This window comes from Fonsecaea pedrosoi, assembly GCF_000835455.1.
Source record: "Fonsecaea pedrosoi CBS 271.37 unplaced genomic scaffold supercont1.3, whole genome shotgun sequence".
Classification (NCBI taxonomy): domain Eukaryota; kingdom Fungi; phylum Ascomycota; class Eurotiomycetes; order Chaetothyriales; family Herpotrichiellaceae; genus Fonsecaea; species Fonsecaea pedrosoi.
The window spans coordinates 1,840,911-1,863,603 of NW_013550613.1; the positions used below are offsets into that span (position 1 = coordinate 1,840,911).

The following is a 22,693-nucleotide window of genomic DNA, read 5'->3' on the forward strand; positions in this document are numbered from 1 at the left end:
TGATACCTAAAAGTGTGGTGGTTGACGAGTACCACCCACTGGCTTCTCCCTTCTGTTCCATCTTCCAGTCATCAGCTCTCCCTCGTCAGGACAGTGTGCGCATGCTACCCGCCCGCCCATTCTTCCAAGCTCGGCGCTTCCATCCATCAATTTGGTGGGGTTTGGGGGTTGTCGTGGTCTGTATTTGTACTTCTCGTACCTGTGCTCGTCCGTGTCCACGCAGAGCCGCCTCGAGCCGTCATGATGCTGGTCTCAGCCACAGCCACAGCCACAGCCGGGCGGGAGGACTGGCTCGGTTCTGTGGGATTCTCTGCACAGGAAAGGCGCGAGAGCGAGAGCGAGAGGAAAAGCGACTGAGTTGATGATGAGTTGAGTTGAGTTGAGATCCTTCATTCCTTCTCTCCTCATGGATGATCCACGGCTCTCTGCCCTTCTCCTTCTCTTCCCCCTTCCTCTTCCTCTCTCTTCCTCTTTACCGGCCAGTTCAGGCTCTTTATCGATGTATGTGACCTCGGATCAAAGACCAGGAACACTCCGTCTCGTGTACTTGTATGGTAAGTACTGCGATTGACGAGGGCGGTCATGGGATCTCGTGGAGCTCGCCGCAGCCGATGGTCTGCTGTATGGCTACATGTCTGTGCCTCATGTGCGCTTCTGGTAAGTTTGATACGCGCGGAAAGAGACGAGGGAGAGAAATGCACGAGTAGACTGAAATAGATACATACCTCCACAGCGAAGTGTCGTTTGGTGGGTACCTCTTATATCTCTGTCGTGTATCACCCTGCCGCGAATCGCATCTGATGCGACATGTCACTGATCGAGCTACCTGTGAGCAACACCACAAAGCGCAGGGTGGATGGTAGAGAGTATGCGTGATACACAGAAACATATCGAAAGCGGTGCCATCTTCTCTGCCGGAAACTGAAGTCACACAGAGTTCAAGACCTCGAGGATTCGATCTCGTCCCACAGCTCAATGCCGTCGCCGTCATTGGTGGTGGGTAACCACAGGAACTCGAGCAAGACGTCTTCCTTGAGGGCGGTCCAGGAATCGATCTTCAGCTTTCGCCGGTAGCGATCGATTATACCCACGAACCAGGCTCGTGTATCGCCGCCCGAGCCTGTGGCAGCGACACCCGCGACAACTGTTATCCATAGCATGAGATGCGGGGCGTCGGACCATGCCCTCGCGGAGGTGCAGCGTGACAGACACAGCCTCACGTGCCTGGCCAGAAGGTCAAACGGGGCCGCTGGGAGTGGGAAGACGCAAAGCATGGCGTAGGTGAGAGCGGCGAGGTGGCATGCTTGGAGCACCTCGACCCCGGCAGCGCAAGGCTCGTCTAGATCGGGTGTCAGAGATAGCATCCCGTGCATCACGAAACATCTCAGCTCTTCCAGCACGGCTAGACTCGGTGCCTCGGGCCGGTTTTGAAGATAGTCATCCACTGCGAGAGTATACTGACTCAAACCCCGCACCGCGACCTGGAGGTCCAACGACTTCAGCGAGGAATCGAAATGGTCCAGTGTGGAAAACCCTTTGCCTAGTCTGTGGAGCGGGTGGTCGGCTCTCCAGGCGCGCCTCAGGACGCTCTCAAAGTCCACGCTGACACACGGACTGAAAGGAAGTCGTGGTCTCTGGACCGTGCGGCTGGCAAAGATGAGGTCTGCACTGTAATTTAAACAAGCGTCAAACTTCTCTTCGTGCGATATTCAAGCAAATATCTCTTACTAGCAAAGAAGGCCCCCCAGGCCAGGTAATGTAAACTTTCCAATCCCACCACGAAGTTCAATCATCTTCAAGAGCCCCTCGCGATGGATCGAGACGGCTCCGAGTGGTCCGCCGTATAGGTTGAGTAGGCGCAGAGAGTTGAGAGGTCCCTGAGCCGGACCGCGAGGCGGATCTTGCGGAGGCTGGGAGTCGAGCGTCATGGAATGGTAGGCGAGAGTGAAGACAGCGAGTAGGGTGCGATCATTGCAAGCCGTCCCGCGATTAGACAGGGCTGTGTTGACGTAGGTGACAGTCTCGGAATAGGCGTGCAAGAGCTGGTGTTCGGCGATCCGGTCTAAACGGTGCTTGTGTTTATTCCTCATGAGCTGCGAAAACATATACGCATACAGAATGCCTGCGTCTGACATAATGGTGCGCACCCATATTGCGGCAAGCTCATTCTCCCCTGAGCTGCTGGCGGGAAGTGCTTGACTCAGGGTCTCGTAGAGTTGTTTGAGGAGATATCTGACCTCGTGATCTGAGAACAGAGCCAGCTGTGGGAACGATACAGGCAGAGGAAGGGTCAGCGCGCGCAGGAGCGTGAAAGAAGACAAGTCGAGCGGCGTTCGATGGTGTCTCTGCTCGGGCGGTTGCTGTTCCTGTTCGTTCCCCGAGAGCCATGGGCAGGCCGACATCAATGCAGTCTCATGGCGAACAAGCCTAGACTGAGACCCGTAGTGTCCTTCCTGATGCGGAATAACATCGTGGTCTGTGGTTGGCAGATTGGTTCGTGGTGTAGGGTGGCCATGGCTTCGCACAGGATGAGCAACGACTGGGATGGTGCCTTTTCGCCAACGCAGCCTGGATGCATTAGCCCTCACTGCGCTCCGAGACTGTGTCTTTTCGCTTTTTGTCTTGGGATATCCAGTGATGAATACAGGTGAAGGTCCAGGCGATGCCCTATTATGGAGTCTGGGGTCAGCCACCGAGGAGAAAGATACGGGTGCAGGCCAGATGGGTCCGGCTGCCGTGTACTAGGCAACGTCGAGAGCATTTTCTGTTTACTCTATTCGCCAGATCAACACTTACATGACTGTCAAACGGCAGTTGAGACTGGTTCTGGCCTGGGGACTGATTCGTCGAGTCAACTCATCAATGCCGCTTCTCGTTTCACTGCCACATCAATGTCCATGCGCTTGTAATCGACCTGCCTATCCGAATGCTAAATATTGGGGCATGGACATTACTACCTTTGACCAGAGATGTAGAACTGCCTCTGCAAAGAACAATATTACATCCGGGTGACGGAGATAAGAAGCAGAAACTTGTGTCTGACGGTGATACTTGCTATAGCAAAATAGACATGGTCTGACGAGTCCCCAGACTCAAGATTCGGCCTAATATCCTGTACAGTTAGACCATCTTCCAATCTGGGAATAGTCGCAGCCACCAATAATATAGCAAGGCCCATGGGGGAATGTACTAGGTATTAGTCAGGTGAAGAGACAAGCTGGGGCGACAAGGAGAGAAACACTCTGACAGTGTCGTAATAATAATAATAATAAATCTAAATACTGGTGCCAGTATGTCAAAAGACTAATTTAGCAATATACACAACCAGGCAAATACCATTGACCTGGAAGACTATCTTGGTATCAGCATCGCCCCTGCAACCCAGCCACATCACATCAGATTATGGAACCAAGACCCATCTGTGCGTAAATCGACCCCTCGTTCCTCACGCCGCCAGCCAGAATTGCAGTCATTCTTTTCATGGACATCATAGATCAACTCAAAGCCCAACCGGGGCAAGCAGCAAACGAAACACCGTGCATCAAACTCCAGTTCTCGGTGAGCAATAGACTGTGAAACCCGGTCTCCCCCAACCTTTGTCAAACCGAAGTCGCCACATGGGTTAAAGAAATCCAAGAAGCAAGGCTCGCCTGCTATGGTCCAAGACGCCGCCAGCCAGGTCGGTATAGATGCAGAACGTCCACCCAGTCGTAAAACCCCTGAACTTAATGCCGGTGAATAAAGCAGAATCCAATATAAAGAACATGGGAAGGAATAAGCACCCCGGCCTGTTCCTTCCAGCCCTAACCTCGGGGAAGGTGAGGACTCAATCATCTTTGCTGGAACTGCATGTTTTGTTGTTGTTGTTGCTGCTGCTGTTGTTGCTGTGCCGCCATAATCTGCTGCGCCTGTTGCATCTGCATCTGCTGCATCTGCTGGGCCTGCTGCTGTTGCAGCACCGCCGCCATGTTCGGATTGACTCCTCCTTGCATGTTCTGCATATTCTGCATGTTCATCATTCCATTTTGCATGCCGCCACCCTGTTGCGCCATCTGCTGCCGCACCTGAGCTTGCTGCATCTGTGCCATTTGATTCATTGCTGCCTGGCGCTTCTGGATGGCTGCATGTGCAAACCTCTGAGCTTGCATTTGGACGTGATGCATTTCTTGCGGTTGAAGCATTTGCACGTTTCCGCCATATTTCTGGGCTGCTTGTTGCGCGAAGCGTTGTGTATAGCTCTGCAGTGTTTGCTGGAACAGCTGCTTCAATTGAGGATCCACTTGGGGTCGTTGTTGGGGGTGGGGAACGCCTGTTCCCATCATCTGTCCCTGCGCTTGCGCTTGCGCTGCTTGCATCATTCGTTGCTGCTGTTGAGCATGGGCAAGTTGGGCTGCTTGCTGTTGAGGCGTCATATGATTTGGTGCTGGAGATCCGTGAGTTTGCGCTTGCTGTAGGCTCTGCATTTGAGCCTTGACATGCTCGGCGACGGATTGATTGTAGGCCTTCTGACTTTGAGCAGGGTTGGGGGACATGTGTGCGCTCTGGGGTGTCCCTTGCTGCTGCTGCATGGCTTGCTGCTGTTGTTGCTGTTGTTGAGCGGCTTGGCGAGCCAGTGCAGCTTGCCGATCTACCTGCGCATGATGTTGTGCCTGCATGTGCGCCACCTGAGCAGGCGACATTTGCGGTGTTCCGTTGACCATTTGGTGTTGCATCGCTGCTTGCTGGGCTTGTGCCGCAGCCTGTTGCTGCATGTTATGTCGTCGTTGCATCTCGGCCAACTGTTGAGGATTCATTTGCCTGGGCACGCCATTTGGCATCTGCCCTTGCATTCCTGGCATCATTCCCGCAGCTACCATTTGTGGGGTAGCTCCGTGAGGGCTACCATGGGGAACTGGCTGTGCTGGAGTATTCTGTCGCATTATTGGCGTAGCGTTCCTTTGCGCAGGAGTACCGTGAGGGATCTGTGGAGTGCCATTACGGCTTGGCCCTTGGGTACTGGGGGCCCGGGTCATAGGGGCGCTGGGGTGGCCATGCTGTACGGCTGAGCCGGGTCTTGGCGGAGATCCGTGCCCTTGTTGAGAACTAGATATCGCCATGGGCACGCCGCCTTGAGCAGCGCTTGTGACAATTGGCGAGGAGGCTGCATGTGGCGTTCCCTGCCGAATGATGGGTGATCCCCGCTGCTGACCGGTTATCATTTGGTTCTGCATGTTCGGAGGTATGCCATTAACTTGTTGGGAGGAGGGTCTCTGGACAACTTGAGGCTGCGATTGCTGCTGCTGGAGTTGTTGTTGTTGCTGCTGCTGCTGGGCCTGCTGTGCTGCCATTGCAGCCGCCATCTCTTGCTGACGAGCCCGCAGCATTCGGGCTTCCTGAGCACGTTGCATCATGATGCGCTTCTTCTCCTCTTCCTGCATCCGTTCTTGCTGGCCTCTTCGATTTTCATCTTCTTGTAGCTGTCGGTCTTTCTCGCGCTGCTTCCGCTCCGCGATTTCACGCTTAATACTATCAAGAGCATTGAATTTCTCGAAGCGAGGCTGGAAGAGAGCCGCGGCTGCTTGGCCATCCACGCCAGCTGCATTTGCAGCGCCATTGGTACCTGCAGTTCGCTCATCCATAATGAGCATGAACCGTTCTTGTTCCTTGGCATGCGCGTCATCTGCCGCCAGTTCGGCGACTGTCCGTTTCCGACTCTTTGGTGATGGCGGTCGTTGGTCATGAAGAGGATCCTTCAGCAGGGTCATCAGGCTTTCTGCTTCCTCCAGGCTCTCCACAGGTTCGAGATATAGAGGAGGAGCCGTCGCATTTACCACCCTGCCTTCGTATTCCAGCATATCCTTGGGATCAATCTTCAGCTTGATCTTCTTGAAGGGCGGCCCTTTTTCACTCGAAGGAGTCGGCGGAATGGCTGATATCGGGGTCTGTGGAACGCCACCACCGGGTGCTCGGCTATTCACGTTTGCTTGTGATTGTTTCCGATTCAGTGACTTTGGATCTGGCGTCATGGCATCAATCACGAGATCCATATGTCGCGACAGAATCGTTGGGCGCAGGGCAACGTGATAGACTCTCGGCTGCGGTTTTGATGATTTTGGTGCGACATCGATTGTATCGTCGGAGCCAGGATGTGCGCGACCATCACTCGAGGCTTGTTCTTGTTTAAGAGAAGGGGACTTTGTGACCGATTGTTCCTTGGAAGGATATGGTGCATAGGGTGAGGGTGTAATGTACTGATTATAGTTGTGGATGGAGAACGGCTTTTCGTCGTCTGCAGCGGCCCCGGAAGCCGCAGCGTCCTTTGCGGCTGACTTGTGGTCGACCACCCGGACAATGAGCCATCCGTCGTAGTATTTTACCTCGGACTTCCGAAACTCTTCTACCATGTCATGTGGGATCGTGCCTCTAGCCAAATGCTCAAGGAAGACACGCATCTCGGAGTGGTAACTGAAACTACCATCCTGCTGGTCGAATCGGAAACGCGTAGGATGAAGGTGCACGATGAGGGAGGGCGCGCAACCTTTGAATTTGCGGAGAATGTGGGATTCTTTGGGAACTGGAAGCGCAATTGTCAGTGTCGCCTGCTCGCTGGCCTAAAATGATAGGATCATACCATAAGGCTCTGGAAATTTCCTAGCAGCACGCTTGTCCAGAGATCCTCCATCAGCCGTGTTATTTCTCGTCGTCAGGCGCTGCACCCGTCGATTGGAACGGGGAGCGCCATTTGTAATTGTGCCGTTACTGACAGCGGACGTTGGTGTCGTGCTCTGTCCAGGAAGCGTCTTCCGCGCACTGGAAGGCGAGGAAGACGGCGCTGTGGGCTTGACACCGTTCAAGTTTGTTTGCACGATAGGCGCAGGAGGTTTTTTCATCTTAGTTGCCGTCCCCGCGGGCTTCGCCATGACCGCAGCCATGATGGCGCTCCACCGGACGCGATCAAGGTCTCACGGTCTCCCATACACTGAGATCGTTACTCCAAAGGAGCCGAAAGCTCGTCAAAAGCTCCTCGGCCGTGATGCGACGCAGTTTGGCAAACGTGCATCATGAGGGGCAGAGGCCGGTCGGTGATTACTTCGGAGGGGTTCCGGAGGTATAGTGACTGGATCTCTGCGATAGGAGGGCTCGAGGGATCACAGAGGTCAAGGGAATAGGGTATAAAGAATCAAAATAGATGGAATCGTGGGCATGGGGGTTGTTGGTGATACCCGTTGCCATCATCGTCGAAGTCGCATTAAGGTCAGGATGCACTTCTCTTGGCGTTCACCTGCTCACGTGCCTCCTCTCCTTAAAGATGCTGCTTTAGAGCCCTCGATCCCCTGGCCAAAGCCCACAACTTTCACGTTACTCGCTATTCTTTAGTATGGGCTGACTACTGCAACTTCGAAAGTCGGGCATCTTTCTTGAATAGATGCTCGGATTCTCTTCTACGTACACTCTTGTCTATGCTATGGAAACGCCAAATCTTGGTGTTTGGATCACGCGGGTGTAGTGTACCGCTCCTGGAAGGCCAAAGCCTATGACCATTTCGCACCCCCCCCCCTTTTTCTCCCAATAACTCACTTGCGTCAACAGTCGGACTTGACATTTGTTCCATATCAAAGATGCCTGGAAGATCGAGTTTACGGTCCAGATGTACCCGCAATTACGCCTGTCGTATTCTGCGACGAGGCAGCTAAATCTATCCAGTAAGCAACCCACACAGCAGATCGCTCGGACATTCTCTCGACTTCGGTCTTAATCACGGGAGGACAGCAGAAGATGTATTGATTCAGAAACAAGAAAACATCTCAACCCCTGGTCATGTTTGATCCCCCAGCTCATTGTTACTGATACACGGGTCAGCGAATGCTCGCAAGAAACTTCGTTCTCAAGTGTCCTATTGAACTCATCTGAATACCTAACCCACTAGAATGGTCTCCCCAGAGCTATACCATTTCCCTCTTTCTGAGCGGGTGTTCATCTCAACAAAGGTGGAGATATCGACAGATAATGTGGTTGAGCAGGTGGCCATATCTGGGAGACGGCTCCTTCTGCCGCAACTATGCAAACCCTTTGGCGAAACAATAGCTTGAGACACTCTATATACGCGAGTCGAGTGTTTTACTCGAGGGTCAAGCTGGTAACTGTTGTGCTATTGGTACCAGCCGCAAATCTTGCAGTCGGCATTTGATGCTGCTGAAACCCGCCCTGGACGATCCCTCGAAAAGTCGAAGGAGGCTCTCTGCACATTTCTCGTTCTCCAATTGATCTTTGTCAATGTTGCCGCTTATAGTGGCCGTTGAGTGCTTGACTGAGCTGTAGCGAACGACATTGCCCCAGAGCACTCGACCACGACCTGGTCGCTTCTGAGCCCTTCAGAAAGCTACAAAATTGACGTGCCGAGCACTATCAGCAGTGGTCTGACCAGTATGAGGAACAAGTCTGTCGTTGTGCTTCTGCAGGGCTCGCAAGAGAAACTTCACGCTGCTCCTGACAGTGGGGAACGTATTGACCACAATCATGATCTTTGCCCTCTAGATGTAGCCCTCCACAGCCCCTGCAGTAGCAGTTCACAAAGGAGGTAGGCTCACAAAGCACTTTAGGACATTGGAACTTCATCCACTCTGAATTGAGCCGAGAAGACCTATAAACTGTGAAAGGAATTGAAAAGTCGCGCGGTTACCGAGTGACAGAACTAGTTAGGCACCCAAGAGATGGCCTAACGATCCCCGCCAGCACGACTGCGGGCTTCACCTCGGCCAGCCCAGGTTGATGTCGGCAGTTCAAAGCTGCCACCCAGAGCGGACTTCTCCCGCCTTGGGTTGAATGCGTCGAGGCTCTGGCTTTGAGAAGATTGGGGACAATCATTTCCCCGATTGCTGTCAATGTCAGTAATTTTGATGAGATACATGTATCTATACGCCTGATTTATATGGTTGAGCATTTTACATACTTCTTGGGCTTGTTACCGTTAAATCTCCGAGAGTTGCGACCATGGATGACAGTCACCTGGCAAACATTCTCCTGCGGCAGGGAACAATCCTTCAGCATGACGAGCACGACAAAGTCCGTGTCCTTCGAGATACCGATCTCTTGATTCAGGGGGAGAAAATCGCCCAGATTGGCCGAGATTTGGTGGCTGGACCAAACACCAAAATCATAGATTGCAAAGGCAAAGTGGTCTCACCTGGTTTTGTCGATACCCATCATCACGTTTGGCAGACCCAGCTGAAAGGAAGGCACAGCGACGACACTCTTCTCGACTATACTGCAAAAGGAAACTGGCAACCGTTCAATTATACTGCGCGCGACGTCTTTTGGGGTGAGCTGGGCGGGTTAATGGAGGCCATTGACGGAGGTACGACATGTGTTGTTGACCACGCTCACATGGCCTACTCGCCGAGTCACGGCCTGGCTGCTCTTGCTGCCACTCTCAGTTCTCAAATAAGATCGGTTTTATGCCTCAGCGTAACACCTCGGCTGAAACGATGGGATACTGAAGTTGCTCCGGATGGTCAGATCCTACCTGATTGGTTTTTCCCTTTGCTGCGAGAGCTTCAGCAAAAAGCACAACGGCAAGATGGAAAAGTGGATATTGGACTGGGATTTGACTCTTATAATCTGCCCCGCGAGGATGTGGTACGCATATTCGAAACCGCCCGGAGCATTGGGGCGAAGGTCATCACCTCCCATTGGCGAAGAAATAATATTGCCGGTAGGCCCAGACATTCCGACCGACACACATCTTGTTCGATCTCATTGACTTCGCACAGGCATGGGTCTCTCCGTGCCCAAAGCGTTAGAACAGTACGGACTTCTGAAATCCGACATTATATTGTCCCATGCCACGGGATCAACTGAGGAGGAGCTCGAAATTTTGAAACATTCGGGAGCATTCATTTCCGCAACACCTGGGACAGAGTCTCAGATGGCTCATGGCGAGATAATCGGATTTAGGAATGATGTGCGAGGCTCTATAGGGGCCGACTGTGGGTTCAGAGGCGGTTGTCTTGTCTTCGGCTTCGACGCTAATGAGACTCGTGATAGGTCACTCGAACAATCCTTCGTCCTTGCTCCATGCGATGCAGGTCGGTCTCGCTGTATCACGTTCCCATCGCAACTCTCGAACATTGGCGGATGGAAAATTCCCCAGAAAGATCGAGCCTACGACAGAACACGCCTTCAATCTGGCAACCATCCTGGGTGCCCGCGCTGCAGGTTTAGCAGATAAGACCGGCAGCCTGAGAGAAGGTAAGTTGGCAGATATCATTGTGATCGACGGTAACACGCCAGCCATGTGTTGTGCCTTTGAGCATGATCCATTAGTCGCGGTCGTCAGACACGCTGGGGTGCAAGAAATAGAAACTGTTATCGTTGCGGGAAAGATCCTCAAAGAACAAGGTCGACTGGTCAAGGTCCGCTTCAATGGGCCGGAGGTCTGGCACGGCAGCGACGAAGTCGTCTCGGTATTCGAACATGAATTCATACCTTGGTCCACGGTAGCAGAGCAGCTGCGGAGCACGAGACGCGATATTCAAAAGAGGATTGAGTCTTGCGATATGGATGTTGCAAAGGGCGAGATTCTCAAGCTTTGGGGTTCAAGAAATGGAGAGGATATACTTGCGTAGGTCCAGAATCGCTATATGACCTCTAGATATATAATGTAAGCGATGAAACTAGCATTCTGCAATGGTAACTATCCTGCCGGCAATCAAGGTAGAATCACAGAGTTGTATTCCAGGATGGGAAGCTGAAGCCGAGACTCCGTTAAAGTTACGCTTATGCTGGTTAAGCATCACCTCTAATGTCATTAATTACTGTACCGAGTACTAGTTACAGCTTTACTCCACAAATCGCCTGCCACCATAATTCCCGCACTATCGACTTGGTTTTCTCCGTCATGTACTTGCTGAGGAAGGGCATCACAGATCCTGTAGTCTACCTTGCTACTGTGCCCAATTACGTAATTACGCTCAAGCTATCAACACAAAATACATGTACACTTCCCCAGCGAAAGTGCTAAGGCCTCTCGTCGTGGGGTAGGATTTCGCCAGCATTTCGTGCTTACCCAGTCTAATTGAGCACGCCATTTAGCGGCGAAATTCTGTTGTCGCATTGCTATTTTTGTGACTTCAATCCTTTCATCCAGTTGATCATCTCATGCTCACTGTATCCCATTTCCCTGCAGTCTGCCGACTATCACATCCTCTTTAACCAGAAGACATGGCCGAAATAACACAGGATGTCGGTAAGCAGGTCGGGAGCAGTATAGAGCCAGCGGTTCGCTCTCCACCCTACACCACAGGAGGTCCTTCGTCCCTTGATGAAAGTGACTTTGTGACGGTCACGGAGGATCGCGAGCTCAGGCGAGGTCTTCATCAGCGCCATGTGTCCCTCATTGCCATCGCTGGAGCCATTGTGGGTTTCACCGCTTCTCTCGTCTCATTTTTCATCACAAAACTGATCCTTGTGTAAAGGGCACAGGTCTCTTTCTGGGACTCGGAGGATCTATACAGACCGCTGGTCCCCTCGGAGCACTGTTGGGCTACACTACGATCGGTGTGGTTGTGTGCGCGGTGCAGTTTGCGCTGGGGGAGGTGACGGCTCTGTTACCTGTTACTGGCTCCTTTGTCCGACATGCAGAACTCCTCGTCGATCCTGCATTTGGCTTCGCCATAGGGTTTGTCCTTCCGGTGTGCTGAGCAGCATGCCATTTCTGATACGTGTTGGAATAGATACAACCTGGTGTACGGCAATTGTCTCTCCATCCCGGCGGAAATCACCGCAATCTGTGTTCTCTTCCAGTACTGGACCGACATCAACCCTTCACTTTGGATAGTGATCTTCATCGCCCTGACCGTTGTCGTCGGGCTTTCTTTCATCGGCATCTATGGCGAGGTCGAGTTCTGGTTCGCCCTTCTCAAGATCCTGTTCATCGTCTTCCTGATTGTGCTCGGATTGGTCATCGACCTCGGTGGAGTTCCAGGCACGCCTCGTACCGGCTTCCGATACTGGAAAAATCCAGGCCCGTTCGTCGAGTTCATCGCCACTGGCTCGTGGGGCAAGTTTCTCGGTTACTGGGCCGTCATGAGCAACGCCGTCTTCAGCTTCGCGGGCACTGAAAGCATTGCCATGGCCGCGGCCGAGACACGAAACCCGCGCGTGGCGATTCCAAAGGCCTGCAAGCGGGTTTTCATCCGTGTTTCGACCTTTTACGTCCTGGCTGTGCTCATTGTAGGCATGCTTGTGCGAAGCGACGACCCCAGACTCGATGATGAGTCGGGCACCGCCGCACAGAGCCCATTCGTCATCGCCGCCAGCGCGGCGGGCCTCAATGGCGTTCCCTCACTGGTGAACGCCATCGTGATCACTTCTGCATGGTCCAGCTCGAACCAAGCGTTGCTTTCCGGCACCCGTGTCCTGTATGGCCTGGCGCTGAAAAACCAGGCCCCCAAAGTCTTCCTGCGGACCACACCGTGGGGGGTCCCGTATGTTTGCGTGCTTTTCTTCGCGGCCTTCATGTTTCTGGCATTCATGAGCTTGTCTGATGGCGCCCTCACCGTTTTCTGGTGGCTTGTGGATTTGACGGCCTGCGGTGTGCTGATCTCGTGGATCTCGGTGCTGTTGAACCACTGGCGACTGCTGCAGGCCATGAAGGCACAGGGGCTGGAATTGAAGCTGCTTCCTTGGCATTCAAGATGGACCGGTACGTGGCCCACCCAGCTCCTGTCCGCTTGAGACTATTGCTGATCTCCTTCCTTTCGCACAGAATTCTCCACCCCCGCAGCACTCTTCTTGTGCGTGGTGATCCTCCTCACAGCCGGCTTCCCCGTCTTCACCAAGGGGAATTGGTCGACCAGCGGCTTCATCTCATCGTACCTGTGAGTTCATTCCCATAACCCTAACAAAAACCATCTCGTTTCCATCTATCAACCCGCTGACGTTGCTCTCACAGGGACATACCTCTCGTCATCACGGCATATGTCGCTTGGAAGATATTCAAGCGGACCAAGATTGTGAAGCTCTCGGAGATTCCTCTCGCAGAGGCCCTCGCGCGCGCAGCTGAAGATGTAGAGCCAGAGCCGAATACGCCCAAGTGGCGGCAGGTGGTGGGGTTTCTTTGGGACTAGTTGATTGTACCGTTGCTGTGGAGAAGGATATCCTCAAGAATGATCACATCGTCCATATCAATTACATGATCTATCACACAAAATGGGACACGCATGACGATAATTCCTGCTAGTTAAGGATGTTGTGACCTCAGAAGCATCAAGGATCTGGACCTTTTGGCTCTTTGATGGGTCTGCGACGCATCCATTTTGCAGCTCAGAGGACAAGCCATCCATCGGCTTCTGCAGATTCAAGGACGTGGTTTCCTATCCTCCTCCCCAGCTGCGCGGTCTCGGAACGGAACCATCGCTGCTGCTTGAGATCGACTCGCTCAATGCTCGCGGCGAGGGTCAATTGCCACACTACCAGAGCCGCGAGAGAGGGCTTCATGTCCTTGTCCGAGTTTACTGTTACTAGAGTCTCCCCGTCTGAGGTTTGCGCCACCTCGAGTCTGCCCAGTGCAAATGGGATGGTAAAAGCCAAGCGGTCTGCCATGGAGTTGAGAAGGATCGACGATTCGAGCCATTCGCTCTGTCCGTATTGGGCGCCGAGGAATGAAGGTTGGCGAGCTACGTCAAGTAATTTGAGGCGTGTGCTGTTGATCAGCATTCTCGTGGCAAAGTATTGGCTCCAGACGCTGGCTTGGCCTCCTGTCTGGAAGCTATAGGCTGTCGGAGAGTAGAAGTGTCGCTTGGGCCATGGACCGGGGTCTGTGAGAGTGTGTCTCTGATAGGACCATGTCGGAGGTAATGACTTGGCCCAGTCGCGTAGTGATTCGTCATACCCTCGCGCCTGACCTAGAAGTGCCAACACCGCGGACGATGATAGTCCGTCGTTCCGCCGCAGAAGAAGCCCGGTGTCATGATGCAGATTGACCGCACCGACTAAAACACGGTCAAACACCATCTCACGGTCCTGCTCGCCGAAACGCTCGCCCTCGAGTATCCAATCCGGTAAAGGGATGTTTCGAAGCAGAGACGATCTGATCAGCCCTCTCCGGCCGAGTTTGACGATGGGTGTTACTCGGGGTGAATTTGGGCGCTGTACCCAGGCCTTCAACACGGCGAGACCCCCTTCATGGTGGAAGTATCTCTGTAGCGACTCAGACACGGTAGAACTAGTCGGCGGCATCGCGGCCTCGTACCGGCCCATGAGAAACATGGTCAGCAAGCAGGCGTCGATCTCCTGGGAATTGTCCCAAGACGCGAGCTCCATATCCGTGATGCGCTCTTTCAACAATTGCAGAAGGACGGAATATTTGGCTGCTGCTTCAGCCCCAGCTTGTGGATGCTGTTTGACCCGCGAAAAGACGGCGAGTGAGGCGGCCGATAGAGCCAGGTCAACCATCGTAGACTTGACCCCAGAGCCTTTCCATGCGCCGACGTACGTACAAAGGCTTTGGACGACGTCTGGGACATCATATGACACAACTAAATGGTCTTGGAGATAGTGCGCGACGGCACGTGCTTCGAGGTCGAAACGTGGGCGGAGCGAGGTCAGGCATGATCGCGGGCCCCTCGGTCGTTTGACCTTGCCACTCGCGTAGGCATTCTCGAGGTTGAACACAAAGCCGGGCTGCTCGACCACGCTGGCGAAGATGCATATTTTCCCGGACCCTGAGCACCGCCGACATGTCGGCTTGGTTTCGTCACACTGAATCTGTGTCAGCAGGTGGATCGGTCGCCGTCACAGGGGTGATGGGCTTACCTTGACCCTTCGGATCTTACAAGTTTGACACGCCCTGCTTGAGAATGGCATCGAACATGGATCAGTCTGAAGAGAGGGAGAGTGTTCCCGACGTAATTGCCTGGCTTTTGACAAGGAGAGGAGCGATTCAGACGGAGGCTTTTTGTCGTGCTCGAAAAGTTTCTCCCGATTGGGCTTAGCTCAGAGTCGAGGTCCGGGGGGTCCACATTAAGATATTTCCTGATCGAGATTAGTTTTGCTTTCCGACTCTCACCTCGGTACTACATGATTCTCAAATAGCATTTTGACATGGAAAGCTTCCAATCCCCGACCGGATTCCCTCGAAAAGGAGAATCTTTGCGCTGCCTGATCTTTGTATTTCTCAGCTCTTACAAATATATGGAGAAGTCTGAGCCGAGTGACGGCTGGTCGCAAGAGATGTTTGTCAAAATCATCAGGGATGTACGAGAGTCACGTTGTCTATATATATATGTGCCCTGCTCCCTCGGGAAGGCATATTACACAGATGAAATCTTCCAGAATCTCAGCCACTAGCACTGTACCTTTTCCTCCATCTTTTGACAAGGTTTCAGAATGTCTTCTCCACCGAAACCAATAAAGCTCTGGGGCGACTCTGCGACTGCAAATCCGGCAAAAGTCGCCATCATTCTAGAGGAACTGCAAATCCCCTACGAAGTCGTCCCGGTCCCTTTCTCTGACGTCAAGAAACCCGAATACGTCGCCATCAACCCTAATGGACGTCTACCATCTATCCACGACCCCAACACCGGCATCACGCTATGGGAGTCTGGTGCCATCGTCGAGTATCTCATCGAAACATACGACAAGGAGCGCCGACTGAGCTTTGCCTCGGGGACAGCCGAGTTCTGGCTCGCCAGGCAGTGGCTCTACTTCCAGGTCTCTGGACAGGGTCCGTACTACGGCCAGGCGGGGTGGTTCAAACTGTTCCATCCCGAAAGGTTACCCAGTGCTCTTGATCGCTATCTGAAAGAGATTGAGAGGGTGGTAGGGGTGTTGGAAGGGCATTTGGCTCGACAGAAGCAGGAGAGCGCTGCTGGTGGCGATGGGCCGTGGCTCGTTGGCAATAAATTGTCTTATGCTGACATTGCCTTTGCTCCCTGGCAATACACGGTCGGCAAGGCCTTTACCAAGGACGAGTTCGACCAGAGCAAGTATCCGCTGGTGGATGAGTGGTTTCACAAGATCGCAGCTCGACCTGCAGCTAGGAAAGTGTGGGACCACCCTGAGAGCGCGAACTGAGGATTGTTGGCTTTTGAGGGAGGACAGATTGGAGTCTTCACAGATATACGGGAAGGATACCATACTACCACCTCGTGATTGACCTGATGATTCCGCAGGTATGGGACATGGTGCTGTACCCCCTTTACACTTCTTGATCACCGAATGAGTACCAGAGTATGTACCTAGTAAGCCGTCGGCCAATGGCCGCCGCCCTTCCGACGGCCGAATAGACGACGGTGATAAGCGACATCCATAGCGCGCGTTTGGTGGGACTGACGCTGGAGATGTCCGACGAAACAATACAAAGATCGAGTTATGGTTCGCAGTGTAGTTATAGGACGAATAGATCTTCTCCGTTGACGTTGTTTCTTGGAGCGATATATTTGCATGGTCGACGGGGCCGGAATAGTTGTAATAATTTCCACGTCTCCGAATATGGCGGCGGAGGCGGCGGTCGAGATTCTCAAATTTCCTACATCGTCCCCAGCGGATACGACGCCTCTGGAGAGGCTGAAAGAGGCTGGGTATAACGCATCCCAGATCTTGGCTGTGGTTGGCAAGACCGAAGGTATGCATTGATTGACCGTTCTCCCCCTTCGTTTCGTCTAGCCTTCCCGACCCCCGCTCCCCCATACATACGACCTCTTTTCAATGCAAAGGGAAGGAAGAGCCCAGAACACACACACATATATATATACAAGGTATCAAAAAAACGGAAAACGGATGAATGCTAACTAGCATCACTACTTCCCTCAAAAGGGAATGGCTGCGTCAACGACTTTTCCCGCACGCTCGCGTCTACCGTGTGGGAACCACTGATCCCAAAGGACGCCGTGACCATTTTCTCCGGTGGGACCGAAGGCGTGCTCAGCCCGCACGTCACGTTTTTCGTGCGCGCCCGGGACGGTCAGCGTACGGGCCTCGTCGCCTCGATCGGGCGCACGCGGGTCCTGGAGCCTCACGAGGTCGGCACGCCAGAACACGCCGCGCAAGTACAACAGACGGTGGGCGGGATGATGCGCGCCGCATCCCTCGCGGTGGGGGACGTCCACCTCGTCCTCGTCAAGTGTCCGCTGTTGACGTCGGCGAAGATCGAGGCCGCTCGCGCACAGGCCCGCGTGCCCGTCACGACAGACACGTACGAGTCCATGGCCAGGTCGCGGTACGCGAGTGCCGTGGGGATCGCCTCCGCGCTGGACGAGTTGCCGGACGGTGGCCGGCTCGAAGACGTCCTGGCGTCACAAAACACCTGGAGCGCAAAGGCGAGCTGCAGCAGCGGCGCAGAGCTGGAAGACTGCCACGTCCTTGTCCTGGCGACGGATCCGGCTGCTGCGGGAGGGGAAACGCCTTACAACCTGCACGCACTCTCGCGGTACATGGCCGACGCGATCGACGCGGCCGCCATTCTCGCCCTTCTCGAGACGGTAAAGAGGCACAACGGCACCGTCGTCCAGGTCTTTGCAAAGGCCGAGGCCGATCCAAGCGGCCACGTCCGCGCGTGGCGCCACACCATGAACACGGACAGCGACATCCACAGCACCCGCCACGCGAGGGCCGCGGTTGGCGGCTTGATCGCCGGGTTGGTCTCTGATTGTCAGATCTACGTCAGTGGAGGGGCGGAAGGGCAAGGGCCAGCAGGCGGTGGGAGTCTGTGTATCGTATATAGAACTGAATAGAACTAGCTCTTGTGACTTGTCTTGGGCCAGGACTCGTTCATTGCGTATCTGAGAGGTTGGCTGTCTTTCCCCTGCTTTGCATGTCTGCTCCGGCATACTTGCTCCTCGTCTATCTGACTATCCTTTTCAAGTCCCTTGTAACCTTGCTCATTCGGACCAATCGATCAAAAAGCACGAGTCTCTCCTCATATGTCGGGTTTCCTTCCTCTTCGATTTCGATTTTATTTCCACCTCCTTCCTCGTCTTCGTATCGTATCCAGATTGACGTTCGCGTCAATCCACCGGTCAATCCGTCCATCCACACATCCCTGGCACTAACGTGAACCCCTCTCACGAATCCTAACCATCAAAGGATCCCTGATCCTGGCGAAGAAGTAACTTCTCGACACGGGGATTTCGGGCAGTTTCTTGGCGGTGTTGCCGCCAAAGCCGGTGTCGGTGGTGATAAGCTCGACGTCAAAGTACAGCAAGAGTGTGCCGACGAGTTTGACCAGCTACAGCCCCATGGAAGAGTTGTGCGTTAGTTTGGTAAGTGCTAGGCAAGGCTTCGGAGGCAGGCAGTGGAATCTAGAAAAGGGGGAAGGGAGTGGGAGTACTCACCTCCATCATGGCGACGTTCTTGCCGATACACTGCCTCGACCCGTGGCCAAAGGGCATCCAGTACCGCTGCATCTCTTCGGGAGTGATCCCGCCAGACCCGTGAACCCAGCGGTCGGGGTTGAACATCGCAGCGTCGGGACCGAACGTCTCCTGGTTCAGATGGACCGGCAGGGCGGACATTCCGACAATCGTCTACCATTTCCATTAGAGACCGGAATCGCAAATGCCATTTCCAAATATAAAAGGGCTAAAACGTACCTTGCCAGGGAAATACGTCCCGGCAACGACGCGCCCTCCCTCTGGCACGTACCGTGGGAGGTTGATCGTCGCAGGGGGAGTCAGTCGAAGACTCTCCTTGATCACGGCTTGCAGGTACGGCAATTTGCCAAAGTCGGCATATGTCGGGGGTGTCTCATCGGTCTTGTAGTCGCGTTCGGGAAACGCGGTTCGCAGCTCCTTGGTTAGGTTCTCATAGACGGCGGGGTGGCCGAGGATGTGATAGAATGTATAGCTCAAAGCCGACGATGTCGAGTCACTCCCCGCGACGCTGCGTTGACTGGGTTAGGAGGAGGTCGGATAAGGATGAAGCAGAAACGTACATGCTGGAGAAAGCTTCGGTCCGCAAATCAATCGAGTCGAGCATTTGACCAGTCACCGGATCCTTCGCCTCGATGAGTCTGCCGAGAAGATCTTTCCGGTCGCTGACTTTCTCCTGTCTCCGTTCGACGCGAGACCTCGTAAGCTACAGGGGATAGTTAGCCAGTTGCACAGAGGGAGGTTTTTTTTTCTTTTGACTGCCTGACCTCCTTCAACCTCTCACGACCCGCTTGCAGACTCTGCAGCCACGGAATCGGCAGCCAGGTCCACTTGGTATATGGAATCAGGGACGGCATCATTCCAATTGTCGACCCAAACTCCATCTGATTGTTGATGAGACGGATATGTTCGTCCTCGACCCCTGTTTCGAGCATGCCGAATCCCTCGCTAAACGCCTACAATCGCCAAACAATCAGTCACGCGTCTGGGACAGGCACAACCAGACGTCTGAGACATACCAACTCTCCGATAACATCGAAGGCGAAGAAGTGGCACCATTTCCCCAGGTTGATCGAAGCTCCAGACTTTGCAAACGCCGACATCTTGCTCATAAAGATCTGGAGACGCTCCTGGACAAACTTCTCCATAGACTGGAGTGCATTCATGCTGTACCCGTGAGACACGATGCGTTTCCGCTGGGCATGCAGGTACGGGTCTCTTTGACCAAAAATGGTCGGTCGGAAGGCGGTAAATGCACTTTCCCAATCCTTTAGCGTTGCAATCTGCATCGCGCGTCTTCAAACTTACTCGTAGTATGTCGTCTGCCACGGTCAGATACTTAATATCGTCTCAAGCTCTGCTGCTCACATACCTTCAAAAAGTCTCTGCCTTGCACGGTGTTGTATATCTCGCGAATCGCCGACTTGTCAGATATAATCACCTCGTTTGGCGCGATGCGGACGATGGGTCCGTATTGTTCGTGCAGGGCTAGAATTGTCTCGTGGAAATTGCCGTTGTTGAATGCCAGCAACTTCCAAAGCGGGCTGAGTGACGCCCAGAACGGTCCGTTGACCTTGGCCAAAGGCGACAGCCATCGCTGGTAGACGATGAATGCGAAGGTGCATACGAATACACCTGCCACAGGAATCATCCAAGAGAGCTGACGCACGAAATCAACAACCTGGGCAGCCACAGAGGCCGCTTGTCCATGCATTCTGAGGGTCTTTGGGTCCCGTGTACACTTTGTTATCGCTTGTTTTAGTGGTCTCCGTGCTTTTAATATGCCGAGACATGTTGCAAAGGGGGGGGTGTCCTTCTCCTCTTCCAGGGTGTCGGTTCCCAGCCGCGGCTTGCCACGGCTCCATTCCGATCGGATACTTGCAGGTCCACGCAGCCTTGAAGATCCACACGTTGAGTCGTCGCTTAAGTCTCCAAAAATGTGGCAACAAACTCCAAGAAAGTTGGAGACTCCGCACCAGCCTTTTCGTAATCTGGCAGGAAGCATTGGCGGCAGGGCTCGTTGCTGGCATGGTAGAAACGACTAGCTAGTCACAGGGGGTCAAAGCCGGACCAATCAGCTGAAAGAAGATCCCTCGGAAGACCAGTTCCAAAGAGCAAGTCGTCAAAGTCGATAAGATCCGAGCTGAGCAGCAATTGACCTTCGTCTTGTGGTCGCTGCAAGGGCGTCCTGTCTGCCGGCAGCAATGCCGGGTCCGAATTATCCGGATGATGCTGTGTCAGATGGCCTTGACTGGAGGGCTGGCCGGGAAGGGGAGTCTCCCGACCACTCGCTTGAGTCTGAATGCGCTCCAGCAGGATCAGGTACCTCGATGCCAGCGTGCTGGTACTGCTGGCTACCTTTAAAAATTCCATGCCCAGCTCCAGGGTTTCGTCCAGCCCGATCTGACCCAGCGCTTCTAGCTTCCATCTTTCCATCGTCTGTAACGTCAAGAGCACTCCGATAGCAGTAAATACGTCTGTAGATGTTAGTCGAGAGTCAGTGTGCGTGGGCGGTGTCTTACAGTGGAGATTGTACCACAGAGAATTCAGCAGCCCACGACGATACTGAGAGTAGATGACCCTGATAGTCTCGCGGGCGGCTAATATACAACGGTTGCATGAAGCAATGGCCACATCTCTGTGGAAACTGTCTTCGATTTCTTGTCGACTGAATATCAGAAATGACTGGCGATGGAGCAACAGCCGGACATTCAGAAACCTGCATTTAGATCAGTGACTCATTCGATAGTCCTGTAGTGGCTTGCGTACCGAATGTACATGACATTACGCTGTCGCTGGAAATCAGGGCCGTCCGGATAGTCAGGCTCGTCTTTCAGATGGGATGGATTGCCATTCCACCAGGACAGTAGTTCCCCGTCCAATAGCACCGAGTGGCCAAATATCTCGGTGAAGTGATCCTGCTTGTCAGGAGAAGGAACCGTCGAAGTCCACGGTTTTGTCGACGAAGAGTACAGTTTGAGGAGGACGCTGTCAATGATATGTGCGAGTTTGATCGTCCGAATGAAGAAGGACGTCAATGATGGACGATTCGCAGGCTGCCGAGGAGTAATCGAGTCATTCATGATATATTGATCGTCGACCGGCAACGGAAGCTCGACATCCGACGCATTCCCCGTGGGAATGGAAGGTGGCCTGCCAAATTTCATGCTCAGGGTGCGGTCAATCACAAAGCAACCCCACCACACACGTTTTCTGACTTCTCTTTCGACGGCGGACATGGCAGGGGAAGGGTTCAGATGGAGACCAATGCTGATGGAGGTTCTGATCATGAGTCCGCTCAAGCTCCAGCATTCAGTCAGCTCCAGAGTGCCTTGGAGGTAGTGGCACATCAAAAGCAGGGCCTGGACGAGCTCCAAATTGCCTTCCTTGAAGATGTGCGCAAACACAATGTTTCGAGCCCGTCCGAGGAATCTCGTGGCCGAATGTGAGGCACTTCTCCCTTGGATGGGATCGTGAAACTCGCACCCATGAACGAAAATGAGATTGAGAACCGCCAGCCAGGTGGCTTTCGTCTCAGAGTGATCCCCGTCGCTGGTCCACATTCGTTCGTATTGGGTTCTGAAGCTCGGCTCGTGAACAAAGGGGTAGAGGCGATGCACGTGGTTGAAGTACAGGTCCACAAGGCTGTCCGCAAGGTCTTTCGAGGGAAGTTCATACGTGTCCTCGCAGTCTCGGGGAGTCAGGCCGGGATCGAGACTGTGAGTCTGAGAACTTCGCGAACTCGATAGGCGGCGGCGTTTATTCGCGGGCGTGAGGGCTTGTCGCGGTGCATTCGTCGTTTGAACCTTGGAGACGAAGGCGAAGGTCGACGACTCTCCGAAGAACGCCTCGGGGTCTTGAGGTTCTGACGGACTAGTGGAGAGGGGCGTCTGGACGCTTGTAACTTTGTGCTGGATTGTGACATCGGCGGCCGGAGCAGCGGCGGCGGCGGCATCATCATCGCCGTCGTCAAAGTAGGGAGTTTGCTGAACCTGTTCCTGACCTTCGCTGACAATTCCAACATTGGTTCGCGCCTTTAGGTCCACCAGCGATCTGAGCCTGAAAAGGAGTTAGACATGGACTGAAATAAAACAGGGCATCCGGCGCTTTACTCGTCAAGGCTGAGCTCGTCCACCAAAGACGGATATATGCAGCGAGTCCCTCGACTCTGGCAGGATGAACAGTTTGGGCGGCCTCCATCGCATCGATTTTTCCTCCTTCGGCAGCTTGTGCATGCTTTCCCAGAGGCAAGTCTCTTCTTCAGTGGCGGATCCGCCATATCAAAAGGAATAGAATGGCTCTGATGTCGTATTTGAAGAGCACCGTGCTTGGGCCGGGATGGTTCT

General features: G+C 53.7%; 9 protein-coding genes across 9 annotated transcripts; 4 read left to right on the forward strand and 5 right to left on the reverse strand.

Moving 5' to 3' along the window:
* Positions 1 to 938: 938 nt before the first annotated feature.
* Positions 939 to 2,402, reverse strand: Z517_04557 (uncharacterized protein; the record flags this gene model as incomplete). The annotated part of the gene is made up of 2 exons (XM_013429885.1): positions 939 to 1,668; positions 1,729 to 2,402. 2 exons carry the CDS (start codon positions 2,400 to 2,402, stop codon positions 939 to 941), a joined length of 1,404 nt encoding a protein of 467 aa, XP_013285339.1.
* A 1,428-nt stretch (positions 2,403 to 3,830) lies between these two features.
* On the reverse strand, positions 3,831 to 6,911 carry Z517_04558 (uncharacterized protein; the record flags this gene model as incomplete). The annotated part of the gene is made up of 2 exons (XM_013429886.1): positions 3,831 to 6,553; positions 6,611 to 6,911. The coding sequence occupies 2 exons, from the start codon at positions 6,909 to 6,911 to the stop codon at positions 3,831 to 3,833; spliced, it is 3,024 nt and encodes a 1,007-aa protein (XP_013285340.1).
* A 2,059-nt stretch (positions 6,912 to 8,970) lies between these two features.
* Positions 8,971 to 10,604, forward strand: Z517_04559 (uncharacterized protein; the record flags this gene model as incomplete). Its single annotated transcript, XM_013429887.1, has 3 exons — positions 8,971 to 9,691; positions 9,750 to 9,965; positions 10,024 to 10,604. 3 exons carry the CDS (start codon positions 8,971 to 8,973, stop codon positions 10,602 to 10,604), a joined length of 1,518 nt encoding a protein of 505 aa, XP_013285341.1.
* Positions 10,605 to 11,199: 595 nt separating this feature from the next.
* Z517_04560 (uncharacterized protein) lies at positions 11,200 to 13,106 on the forward strand (the record flags this gene model as incomplete). Its single annotated transcript, XM_013429888.1, has 5 exons — positions 11,200 to 11,394; positions 11,454 to 11,656; positions 11,712 to 12,682; positions 12,746 to 12,857; positions 12,932 to 13,106. The coding sequence occupies 5 exons, from the start codon at positions 11,200 to 11,202 to the stop codon at positions 13,104 to 13,106; spliced, it is 1,656 nt and encodes a 551-aa protein (XP_013285342.1).
* A 196-nt stretch (positions 13,107 to 13,302) lies between these two features.
* Z517_04561 (uncharacterized protein) lies at positions 13,303 to 14,844 on the reverse strand (the record flags this gene model as incomplete). The annotated part of the gene is made up of 2 exons (XM_013429889.1): positions 13,303 to 14,739; positions 14,794 to 14,844. 2 exons carry the CDS (start codon positions 14,842 to 14,844, stop codon positions 13,303 to 13,305), a joined length of 1,488 nt encoding a protein of 495 aa, XP_013285343.1.
* A 522-nt stretch (positions 14,845 to 15,366) lies between these two features.
* On the forward strand, positions 15,367 to 16,053 carry Z517_04562 (uncharacterized protein; the record flags this gene model as incomplete). The annotated part of the gene is made up of 1 exon (XM_013429890.1): positions 15,367 to 16,053. The coding sequence occupies one exon, from the start codon at positions 15,367 to 15,369 to the stop codon at positions 16,051 to 16,053; it is 687 nt and encodes a 228-aa protein (XP_013285344.1).
* A 417-nt stretch (positions 16,054 to 16,470) lies between these two features.
* On the forward strand, positions 16,471 to 17,711 carry Z517_04563 (uncharacterized protein; the record flags this gene model as incomplete). The annotated part of the gene is made up of 2 exons (XM_013429891.1): positions 16,471 to 16,603; positions 16,795 to 17,711. 2 exons carry the CDS (start codon positions 16,471 to 16,473, stop codon positions 17,709 to 17,711), a joined length of 1,050 nt encoding a protein of 349 aa, XP_013285345.1.
* Positions 17,712 to 18,025: 314 nt separating this feature from the next.
* On the reverse strand, positions 18,026 to 20,061 carry Z517_04564 (uncharacterized protein; the record flags this gene model as incomplete). Its single annotated transcript, XM_013429892.1, has 7 exons — positions 18,026 to 18,205; positions 18,312 to 18,503; positions 18,570 to 18,858; positions 18,911 to 19,053; positions 19,115 to 19,303; positions 19,367 to 19,615; positions 19,720 to 20,061. 7 exons carry the CDS (start codon positions 20,059 to 20,061, stop codon positions 18,026 to 18,028), a joined length of 1,584 nt encoding a protein of 527 aa, XP_013285346.1.
* Positions 20,062 to 20,396: 335 nt separating this feature from the next.
* On the reverse strand, positions 20,397 to 22,547 carry Z517_04565 (uncharacterized protein; the record flags this gene model as incomplete). The annotated part of the gene is made up of 4 exons (XM_013429893.1): positions 20,397 to 20,824; positions 20,870 to 21,066; positions 21,117 to 22,406; positions 22,441 to 22,547. 4 exons carry the CDS (start codon positions 22,545 to 22,547, stop codon positions 20,397 to 20,399), a joined length of 2,022 nt encoding a protein of 673 aa, XP_013285347.1.
* Between the last annotated feature and the right edge of the window lie 146 nt (positions 22,548 to 22,693).